At 36.8% G+C, this 12280-nt stretch overlaps 1 protein-coding gene across 1 annotated transcript; it reads left to right on the forward strand.

Moving 5' to 3' along the window:
- Nucleotides 1–414: 414 nt before the first annotated feature.
- Nucleotides 415–11745, forward strand: LOC120769323 (transient receptor potential-gamma protein). Its single transcript, XM_040096274.1, has 19 exons — nt 415–657; nt 1047–1177; nt 2208–2445; nt 2510–2652; nt 3019–3208; nt 3304–3486; nt 3551–3662; nt 3735–3857; nt 3919–4214; nt 4288–4556; nt 4631–4747; nt 4821–5016; nt 5887–6081; nt 6153–6194; nt 6261–6441; nt 6511–6852; nt 7619–7948; nt 8013–8134; nt 9778–11745. The coding sequence occupies exons 2-19, from the start codon at nt 1065–1067 to the stop codon at nt 10027–10029; spliced, it is 3444 nt and encodes a 1147-aa protein (XP_039952208.1). The 5' UTR covers nt 415–657; nt 1047–1064; the 3' UTR covers nt 10030–11745.
- Nucleotides 11746–12280: the final 535 nt, after the last annotated feature.

The raw sequence follows: 12280 nt of genomic DNA on the forward strand, positions 1-12280 counted from the left end.
CGAAACAAAATTATGTACCCGATTTTTACAATTACCTTCTACGAGAATTCCAAGTACTTATCGCATGGTACACCTTCTTTCGGTAAATACGGGTCTCAACCTTTCAAGATCCAAGAAGCACGATATTCTAATCCGGTAGCCGTAAACTTAATGATATTTAAGGCAGTCTTTTTTGCCTGGTTCTTTGGTTCTGATATGTTTGAAGAGCGGCCAAAGTTAATTAAGTCAGTGCTACCCACAGAGCTTTAGGAAGTAGCCTTCCTTGAAAAAAATAGGGCTCCAGTACTCAAGCAAAAAGGTTGTAAATAATATTTGATTTGATTGAATACTAATTGAATCAAAAAAAAAAAAATTATAAAAATAATAACAAATTTATATTTAATTTCCCATTAATTTTTATCTGCAGACGAAGGAAAAAAGTTGCATTTTGTGAGTCCGGCGCGTAGAAAATCAGTGCTGGCGCCAATTTTGAGTAAAATAAAGAATGGTACCGATGCATTGGATGCTGAGAAAAAGGGTAACGGTGGTATTGGCGGTCTCGGTGGTACAGGTGGCGGCGGTAGTGGTGCCAATAACGGGATTGGCGGCCTTTTGAGCAGTGGCAACAGTGATAACAGTCATGTGACCATACCAATTGAACCGGCTAAAAAGGTCAAGGTGAGTGTGTGCGTGAATTTATTCACATAAATAAATATATACATAAATACATACATTAGTACATATGTATGTTATATATAAAAAGTCCATATACATAAGTATGTATGTACATATGTGAAGTATTAAATGAGCAAATGTGTCAAACAAGCGCCGAAGCACGTGCAAAATCGTGCTAAATGCAACATCAAACAAATGTCAAACATTAAAAGTAAACAAACATGCACAGCGAGTACATATGTATACATATTTGCATATGTATATATGTGATGTTACTTATGTGTAAACATATGTATGTGCTGGCTTGTTGTTTGTTTTTAATAATTTGCAAGCGCATTTGGCCTTGAGTTTACGAATTGAGTAACCATAAAAATGATGGCAATATTTCACAGCGTCATAGCATACACGGCATGATGGAGGAGGAGAACATTGTGCGGCCACATCAGGAGATCCGTCAGTTAACCTTGGAGGAAAAGAAGTTTCTGCTGGCGGTGGAGCGCGGCGACATGGCAGGAACACGAAGGTAAGTCGATTAATTCGATATATAACCGAGTATAAAAACAAATACACTATATTTGGATAAATGTATATATGTATATGTAATAATCATATATACGTATAGTAGGGTGAGCCACAAAAAAAAAATTATATCGAATTCATGGGTTGAAATAACGTACATATGTATATATTAAAATATATATCCCTGCTTTAAGAAAATAAATTAAAATTTTGATTTTTTTTACTTTTCGAAGCTTTAAATATTAGAATTATTTAATTTAAAAAAGATATACCCCGATGAAGATTGTTTAGGTAATTTGGTATTTGATACTCTACAAGAATTAAACATTTTCATCTTAAAATCAAGCTAAGCCATCTCTTGGCAAACCGCATATAATTATAGCCCAATATATTAGGGTGAGCAAAAAAAAAATTAAGGATATTTGATTAATTTTGTATATTTTGAATTTATTTCGCTTTTCAATATACAAATTTTTTATTTAAAAAATTTCCCTTAATTGAAAAAAAAATTGCCCCTATGAAGATTGTTTAGGAAATTTGGTATTTGATTCTCTAGAAGAATTAAACATTTTTATCTTAAACAAAGCTAAGCCATCTTTTGGCAAACCGCATATAATTATAGCCCAATATATTAGGGTGAGCAAAAAAAAATTAAGGATATTTGATTAATTTTGTATATTTTGTATATTTTTCGCTTTCAAAGCTTTTAAATATACAAATTCTTGAACTGAAATAAATTTCCCTGAATAGAAAAAAAATTTCCCGATTAAAATTTTTTTAGTAAATTTTATGATCCACAACACCCGCACTGTAAAATTTTTTTTTTGAGTAGTTCAAAAGCCATGGTATTTTTTAATGAAATTTGTGACATGTAAATGGGAAATTTTAAATGCTCACCGGCACCTTTAAAATTTAAGCTAAAAATTCAGCCTCGCAGGGATATTTCTTTCTTTTTTGGCTCACCCTAATATACATATGTATGTACATACATATTTATTTTACAAAAATTCTCACATACACTTCTTCGCTCTTAGGATGCTACAAAAAGCGCAGGATACCGACTACATCAATGTAAATTGTGTCGATCCTTTGGGACGCACTGCCCTACTCATGGCTATCGACAATGAGAATTTGGAAATGGTCGAATTGCTCATCAGCTATAATGTTGATACGAAGGATGCGCTTTTGCACTCAATTTCAGAGGAGTTTGTGGAGGCCGTGGAGGTGCTTTTAGATCATGAGAATGTCAGCTTTCACACGGAGGGCAATCATGCAAGTCCTTTTGTGATAATTTAGAAGTAGTAAATATAATTATACTCACAATCTCTGCTTGTAGAGCTGGGAATCGCAATCGGAGGATACTTCAACATTTACACCCGATATAACGCCACTTATTTTGGCCGCACATCGTGATAACTATGAGATAATCAAAATTTTACTAGATCGTGGAGCTGTACTGCCAATGCCGCATGATGTAAGGTGTGTTTAACGTACATATCTATGTTAAGATGGGTAGACGGAAGGTATTCTGTATTCTTTGAACGAAGCTATCATTGGTATTGTTACACCTTCGTCCTTCTTTCTGAAAGTAGAGCGAAATGACAAGAACTTGCGTCGCTCCCACAACAGACGGCTCAACATTACCGGAATACATTTTTTACAGACTTTTTTCTACTTGGCGCTGGAGAAATCCTTCTAAGCCTAGAAGATGAATTATTTCACCAGGACTCTCTTCACAGCAACTATTCATTTCCTTAATTTTTAATTTCTTCACTTTAATTAGAAATTATTCCTAAAGCTCTTCAGAGTTAAAACCATTTTAATATATTGTAAAATGCCTTACAGATGCGGCTGCGACGAATGTGTTCAATCACGCCAAGAAGATTCACTGCGACACTCACGTTCGCGCATTAACGCTTATCGTTCGCTGGCCAGTCCTAGTCTCATAGCATTGTCATCGAAGGATCCTATTTTAACTGCATTTGAATTGTCATGGGAATTGAGACGTTTAAGTTTCCTCGAACATGAATTTAAGGTAAATACTTCAGGAGATGATAATACAACAAATTTACAGAACATTTTTTGCCAGAATCTATCGCAAGCGTAAACTTAATTTCCTTGCTTTTGCAGAATGAATATCAGGAATTGCGTAAACAATGCCAAGACTTTGCCACCGCTTTGCTCGATCACACACGCACCTCACACGAATTGGAAATTCTACTAAATCATGATCCCACCGGACCAATCTATGAACATGGCGAGCGTATGCATTTAAACCGCTTGAAATTGGCTATCAAATTGCGACAGAAAAAGGTGCGTATTGTCAGTCTCACATAATGTTTTTGTTTTACTTAATATTATTTAACGTCCGGTATAGTTTGTGGCACACTCCAATGTGCAACAGCTCTTGGCGAGCATTTGGTATGAGGGTCTGCCAGGATTTCGACGCAAGAATATGGCACTGCAGGCATTGGATATCATTAGAATCGGTACGTAGTATTTTTCTGGCTTATGCTATTGAGCCAACATTTCTGAATCTCCATTATCTTCAATCATTGCAGGTATAATGTTTCCGATTTTCTCATTGGCTTACATCTTGGCACCATATTCCAGTATTGGACAGACAATGCGCAAACCATTCATAAAATTCATATGCCATAGTGCCTCCTACTTTACATTTCTATGTAAGTACTATCAAACTAAAGCAAGACAAATTATCATTAAAGTATGCTCTATTTAATACAGTTCTGCTGATGCTCGCTTCACAGCGCATTGAGACTTTCATTGGTGGCTGGTTTTGGAGCGACTCGCAAAACATAATCGCCGAGGTGGAAGAAGTACCCACCAAACGTGGCGCAAAACCGACTTTTATCGAGTGGCTGATACTGGCATGGGTTTCCGGGCTCATTTGGAGCGAAGTGAAGCAGCTGTGGGATGTTGGCCTACAAGAATATCTCAACGATATGTGGAATGTTATCGATTTTGTAACGAATTCACTTTATGTAGCCACAGTGGCTTTGCGCGTAGTGTCTTTCTTTCAGGTGGTTTGCTTTTACTTTCGACTTGTGCTTAATTTCTTATAAATTGTTAATTTTTACACTCCCACGCCCACAGGTGCAAAAAGAAATGATCATTAATCCGAATGCCACCGATTTGCCGCGTGAGCGTTGGGACACCTGGGATCCAATGCTCATCTCGGAAGGCCTCTTTAGTGCGGCAAACATTTTCAGTAGCCTCAAATTGGTATACATCTTTTCGGTGAATCCACATTTGGGACCACTGCAAGTGTCCCTGTCGCGTATGGTTATGGATATCATGAAGTTTTTCTTTTTGTACGTGCTCGTTTTATTCGCCTTTGGCAGTGGCTTAAATCAGCTGTTGTGGTAAGTGCTCACAGAAAACTAAATTTCTGAATTGATATTTATTATTATAACAATAACAACTTCGCTTTTTGCAGGTATTATGCTGATTTAGAAAAGAAACGTTGTCCGGAAGTTTCGCCCTCAAATGTGCTCATCACCATGAACGGCACCACGGATGCAAACGCTTGCATTGTTTGGCGTCGATTTTCAAAGTATACTGAATGTGGTATTCGCAAGAGATTTTCAGTGAAATAATACTTTTTATGTTTATGTTTACCGTTTCAGTCTTTTCGAGACCACTCAAACCCTCTTTTGGGCCGTTTTTGGTTTAATCGATTTGGATAGCTTCGAGTTGGATGGTATTAAGATTTTCACGCGCTTTTGGGGAATGCTGATGTTCGGCACATATTCGGTTATAAACATAGTTGTGTTGCTGAATTTGCTCATCGCAATGATGAATCATTCGTATCAACTAATCTCGGTAAGTTTTTTGGAAGTTTGGTTATAAAATCTGTCAGTAAGGAACAAGCTTGTGACACTTAGAATATTAATTATATAATTAAGGAATAGACAGACACGGATGATGTGAGTCGCTTTATTCATGTCCGTCTGTCTGCATATGTATATGCGAACTAGTCCCGCAGCTTTTGAAATATCTATTCAAAATCTGGCATACGTCCTTTTCTTCACAAGAAGCTTAGTGGAAACTTTTTTATTTGAAGAGATATTTTCACAAAATTTGGGAATAAATATTTTCCAATACAAAGATACAACCTCCGAAGAAATTGTTCAGATCAGATCACTATAACATATAGCTGTCATACAAACTGACCGATCGCAATCAAGTCCTTGTATGGGAAGCTTTTATATCAGAAGAGATATTTTCACGAAACTTTGCATGTATTATTTTCCATTACAAAAATACAATCACCAAATAAATTTTTAAGATCGGACCACTATAGCATATAGCTGTCGTACAAACTGAACGATCGCAATGAAGACCTTGTATGGGAAACGTTTTTATTTGAAGAGATGTTTTCACGAAAATTTGCATGGATTTTTTCCCAGTACAATAAAACAAACACCGAAGAATATCTTTAGATCGGACCACTATAGCATATAGCTGCCATATAAAGTGAACGATCGCAATCAAGTCCTTATATGGGAAACTTTTTTATTTGAAGAGATATCTTCACGAAATTTTGCATGGATTATTTCCCAGTACAATAAAACAAACACCGAAGAATATCTTCAGATCGGACCACTATGGCATATAGCTGCCATACAAACTTTCCGAAGTCAGCCGAAGTTCACGTTTATTCTTGTTGATAATTTCTTTCTCAAATCTTAGGAACGCGCTGATGTCGAATGGAAATTTGCGCGTTCTAAATTATGGATAAGTTATTTCGAGGAAGGTGGCACCTGTCCACCACCATTTAATATTATACCGACACCGAAATCCATATGGTATGTGTTCAAGTGGGCGCGTAGGGTGTTCTGCAGTGGATCGTCAGCGGCCAGACGCGAGCATCTAAAGACAATAAGAGTAAGAACAAGATAAAAAACACGAATAAGCATATTGAGATTAAAAATACAATAATTTTTCTATTTTAATAGCGCAAAGCTCAACAGGCAAGTGATCGCGATTTCAAATATCAGGTATTTCCAAAAAAAAAACATAAATATATAGAACACTTATATAATACATACATTCAACGCTTCCAGCAAATAATGCGTAACTTGGTGCGTCGTTATGTAACTGTCGAGCAACGCAAAGCCGAGTCGCAGGGTGTCACCGAAGATGATGTGAACGAAATCAAGCAGGATATCTCTGCATTCCGTTGTGAACTTGTGGAGATTTTGAAGAATAGCGGCATGGATACAAATGTGACAGCAGGACAAGGCGGTAGGTGGTGGCTTACAAAAGGTGTAGTATATTAATACCTGCATTTTGTTCTTCTCTCGCTTTCTACAGGTGGTGGCGGCAAGAAAAATCGGCAGAAGGAGCGACGGCTTATGAAAGGTTTCAACATTGCTCCACCCGGCTCGACGGGTTCGCTAGCGCCGGTTGCCGAGTTTTCCACCTCGTTAGATAATTTCGACTCACAACACGAAATACTCAGCTCTACGCTGTCGAATCTTTTCAATTCAAATTTTATACAGAAGAATCATCAGAACGGTCATACGAGTGGCAAGGAATCACCAACAAATGGTGCTACTCCGACAACAACAACCACAATCCAAACAACAACAAAATACAATAAATCAGCGCTGAAGCCGCACAACAAACGCATTGCCGGTCACAAAAAGCGCTGGGGTGAGTAAAAATTCCAATCACCATTCATTCATCATTTCAAATCATCATTCAAACACCAGTTACTTAAATGAAAAGTTCAGAAAGTGTTGACTTAGCAAAATAACAATTTTTTGGACCAAGTTACTCTTTCTCAAAGAATGTTAATCTTATGACGAGATGCTGAACAAATAACCTACTGGAGATCAGTACAAGGCTTTTTTACCATTCTATAGAAAGGACTTACATTTTTCTAACAGGTCAGATAATTGGTTGTCCACCTGTTGTATGTGTAGCGGCAGAATTCTGCGAGTTGGCAGTCCTTGACCGGATAAAAAATGCGGTTCCGTTCCGTTACGTAGACGTAGACCCTACTGTTGTGGTAACGGCAAGCCACCGATTATGCTGCGGTCCATAATTACCGGACTCATATCAATTTACTAGTCTATCTACTAGTAATGAATCTCTATGTATTTGCTATATATTTGTTCGTCACTGCATTAAGCAAGACTCCGTTAAGTTATTGTTATTGCTGTTGTTGTAGCATAAAATATTTCCAAAACAGTTTCTGGTAATGCTACTAAATGACAGTCCTTTGCCAGATATAAATCGAGGACTTACATATCTGGTTACGTAAACTCGAATATCGAGGTAACAACAGACTCCGTTCAGTAAATCTCTGCTTTGAGGTGGATGTGTCTATTTTATCAGCACTTTAATTACATAATGGCTATGATTAGTAGTATTGCATATTCAATATCATATCCAACTCTTCTCTTGCAATTCTTAGGCACACTAATCGAGGCTGCTAAGGTGGGAAATGTCTCTAAAATGTTGGGACGTTCAAAATCTGAAGATTCGGTTTGCAATTCTTCTGCCAACTCATCGCCAGTTCATGGTCAAGTGCATGTCACATACGCACAGAACTCCGCACAGCATTATATAGCCAATGGTGAACCGACAGCCGGCAATCGTCACGCCAACCACCACACACCAACACACAATCCACTACATGCCGGTACATTTATGAAGGAACACAGCAGCAGCTTGAATAGCGGTAGTGGTAACAGTGTCAGCAGCAGCGGGGGCGGCGCATCACACTTCTTTCATACAACAACCGGTGAGTATGCATTGCAAAATCCAATAACATACATAATTTGTTACATCTTAAATTAAACCAACAGGTCTAACTGCCATAGCCGCTTTGAAAAAGAAACGCAAGAAATTCTCATCGAGCAAAAATATCTGCCCCGTCAACGAATCCATGTCCACTGCCAATGGAGTAGAGGCGGCATTGAACGACAAGGTTTTGTATATTTCTACTAGATAGTATTGGAGCAACTGTACTCGTATAACCGAACGAACGAACCGGACGAAAGCAGCACATAAAGTCGTATGTGCATATAGTGTTGTTAATTTACATAGTTGACTTTATTTGTAGTTGGAAAGGGGCGGCAAGCAATCATTATTTACTTGTTCAGAAACTAATAGAGTTTCGAAATTATTTTATTCTACAAAAGTTGGTATTTTCTGAGTTGAACAAGGAATATAGTTTTTTGCGACCATAAGAGTGGAGATTGGTCGAAAGACATGTGAATTTAAAAACAATGTTGTTGAGAATATTTTTGAGCTAAATTTTGAAGTTTTATTCTTAAGTTTCTTCTTAAACTCGTTTGTAGCTGTCAGCCAAATAAAGTAAGGTTGGGTTAAGAGTCTGGATAGTCTAAACAGGGTATAATAAGCTAACCACAACGTTTATAACATATAGAAGGAAACGTGAGAGACCCTATAAAGTATATATGTATGTATTCAATTGATCATGATAAGCTGAGGCGATTACGTGAGGTCCGTCTGTCTATCCGTGCCTCTGTTTGTATATAGCCGTATTAGTTCATCAGTTTTTTTTACACACGTCTTTTTATTCGCTACTCATTTGTCGGAATCGTCGATATCGGTCTACTATTACAAATTTTGCCATACAAACTAACCGATCGGAATCAACTGCTTGTATGAGAAACTTTTTTATTTGATGAGATATCTTCAAGAAATTTGATGTGGGTTATTATCTAAGGCAATGGTGTAATATGCCAATAAATTGTTCATATCAAATCACTATAACATATAGCGTTCATACAAACTGAACGATCGGAATCAAGTACTTGTATGGAAAACTTTCTCTATTGACGAGTTATCTTGAAGAAACTTAACATGGCTTATTGTCTAAATCGATTGTATAATCTCCGAGCAAATTGTTCATATCGGATCATTATATCATATAGCTGCCATACAAACTGAACGGGGAATCAAGTGCTTGTACGGAAAACTTTTCATTTGACGACATATCTTCAATAAATTTGCCATGGGTTACTATCCAAGTCAACGATGAAAAACTTCGGCCATATTTTTCAGATCGGACTACTATATCATATAGCCGCCATACAAATTGGCCGATTAAAAACAAGTTCTTGTAAGGAGAATAAATATGAAGGGTATATAGCTTAGAAGCTCACGTTTTTTCTTGTTTTTAATTTCAAATAACATCAATACACACTCCAGAGGGGAGCAAATACAAAATAATAACTATATTTATTATTCATCAAACCCAGAAAACAAACAGTTTTTTAGACGGATACCACAAAAATGTATAATGATTGCTGCCCCTGTTAGAAGTATAGCATATATTGACTTTTCTATTAAATGTTTCAAATTGATGATAACATATATTTGTATATATATTTTTTCTAAATTATAGTAGATATATATTATAAATTCATATGTTAAAATCATATACCAATCGACAGACCACCGTTATTCCTTCAATTGGCGCAGGCTATATCTTTATTCATAATTACTACTAATGTACATATGTTTATTTATAATAATTTATATTTAAGTATAACTTCTCAATACTAGTTTTTCTCTTTTTCTGTGCTCCTCCACATCTTTCAGTCGCTTAAACGTGTCTCCAGCTATCCAGCATCACATACCGATGGTGTCACGCCAGGTGGCAAAGATGCCATGATCATCGCCAAACCGCGTCGTCATGAACAGACACAAAGTCAACATGACTCTGTCGAAACGTCGACGGAATTTACACTCTCCTCCAGTGAGGCACATCATTTGGATCCATCCAATACATCCGTCAATTCACGCGAACCCCTAATAAGTGGCAGTTATGCATCGACTAGTATAATGGGTTAAGCATACATACATATACGCTAAACCCCATCAAATATATTGTATCCATAACGGTACATACTTAAGCAAAACGAATTATTAAACGAAAACAGTATAGAAATTGATCTCATACATTTTTGGGAAAATCAAATACCCTCATACAAGTAATCATATACATATACTTAGGAGAAATAACCCACATAGCGGTTCTCATCTAATCATTCATACATACACGCATACATATAAAATATGGTTCAGCATATTCGCATTTATAACACTCCTCACAAATGTACGCACATTCAACTCGTTAAACATATCACAATCAGCACTAAATCACCAAACCGAAGCTCAAGCTAAAGCACAACATCAATCAAACAAATGCAGCAATCACATATTAGCTAGAGTAACTTCAAATGGATAACTATATTCAAACATTTTCATTAAATAAGGTGAGCATTGCAATACTCGCTCGTATAAAATTAATGATTTAGTTATTATTATGTCTACTCTTACGTTAGAACTCACTCTTGGTAGATAAAACTTAATTACAGATTTTCAGCCAACCCTTAACGGGCACACCTAGTGTGAGAGAGAGAAAAAAAATTATGGTATCCATTATTCTTAAGCGTATTTAAAAAAAAACGATTTTTTTCGCTTGGTACTTCGTAAAATAGATTTTTAGGCACCTCTAATGAAGTCTCTCCAAGCATGAATATTGTTGTAGAGCATTAAAAATCCTTCAAAACTATGAGTTTTCCGATTTATAATTATTTTTTATTGACTTATAAAATTAGAAAAAATAGACAACTACAAGCAGGACCTTCCCGCATACTTGGAGAGACTTTCTTAAAGGTGAACCTATTTTTCAGGGTACCAAGCGAGAAAAAATATTCGTTTTGACCCACCCTAATATTTATACATATTAAAAAAAATGGTGGCTTTTCGATCCGGAGACAGCCATGTGCTTGGTTAATTTTCATATGCTGGAATCTAGTACTTGTTATTAGATGCCATATTTCGGGTCCCGACGAAGTCGATCAGCCTCAACCTCATGGCGGCTGAATTTACCGTCCGTTGTGCCAAAGATATCTTCTTTGCCCACCCTGGTGTAAAGATCGCCAAGCACGATTTTGACATCTCCGCTCCAAGTGCTCATAGAAGGCATCTTTGGTCACATCGTCATTCTCTTCCATCGGGGCGTTGGCGCAAATTAGCGATTTGTTGAATAACTTCGCATTGATGCGGAATGTGACTAGACGGTCATCCATCTGGGTGAATGCCAGGGCTCAGCGACGGAGTTTCTCTCCACCCACGAATCCCACACCGAATTATTGCTCCATTATATGTCCACTGTAGTAAATGTCACAAGGACCTACTCGCCTCAGTCCTTGTCCCGTCAAGCCAGATGCATGCCCTTAATTCGTAATCCTTAAAGCGTTTGCCATGGCCGTCATCAAAAGAGGGGTTTTTCTTCCGACGTTGTTGTTTCACTTTCATTTTGGACGTTTTTTACGGGACGGGTCCCAAACCCAGCGCACAACCCTGGCGAGGGAAGGTTCGGGTTCTTATTTATTTTATTTTAGTGATATTGTGGATTTTATGTAGGTCGAATGATCTATTAGATTCGATAGATAGGTAATATGACCCAGAAGGAAACTCCAAGCCCACAACAAATATATATAAATGATCAGCGTAACGAGCTCAGTCGATTTATCCATGTCCGTCTGTCCGCTGAGTCGATTTAGCTATATATGTATACGCAAACTAGTTCTTCAGTTTTAGATATATGTATGTATCATCCCTTTCTCTTAAAAAACTTACTACTTTGTCGGAATCGTCGATATCGAACCACTATAACATATACTAGCTGCCATACAACATGAATCGGAATCAATCTTTAGACGAGATATGTTCAAAGGATTTGGCATTTTTAAGGCAATCGTGCAATCTTCGAAGAAATTTTCAAGATCGGACAGCATATACATACTTGTATGTACATAGGTGCCCTACAATCTATCCGATCAAAATCAAGTTCTTATATGGAAACTTTTTTTATTTGTGAAATATTGATTCAAGTCTTACCAAAAATTTATTTTTTTACGAAGAAATGAGTCAATTAGTTTTTAGAAGAAGAAGAAAAAGAAATTCGTAAATTGTTTAAAATTTCTGTTAGATAAAAGAACTCAATTTTTATCGTTACATATACATATGTACATATATGTATTTGTAAATGTAATTTTTTTAGCATTTAATTCAATCGTCATATGCTAGCAAA

This window comes from Bactrocera tryoni, chromosome 2 (genome assembly GCF_016617805.1).
Source record: "Bactrocera tryoni isolate S06 chromosome 2, CSIRO_BtryS06_freeze2, whole genome shotgun sequence".
Lineage (NCBI taxonomy): Eukaryota > Metazoa > Arthropoda > Insecta > Diptera > Tephritidae > Bactrocera > Bactrocera tryoni.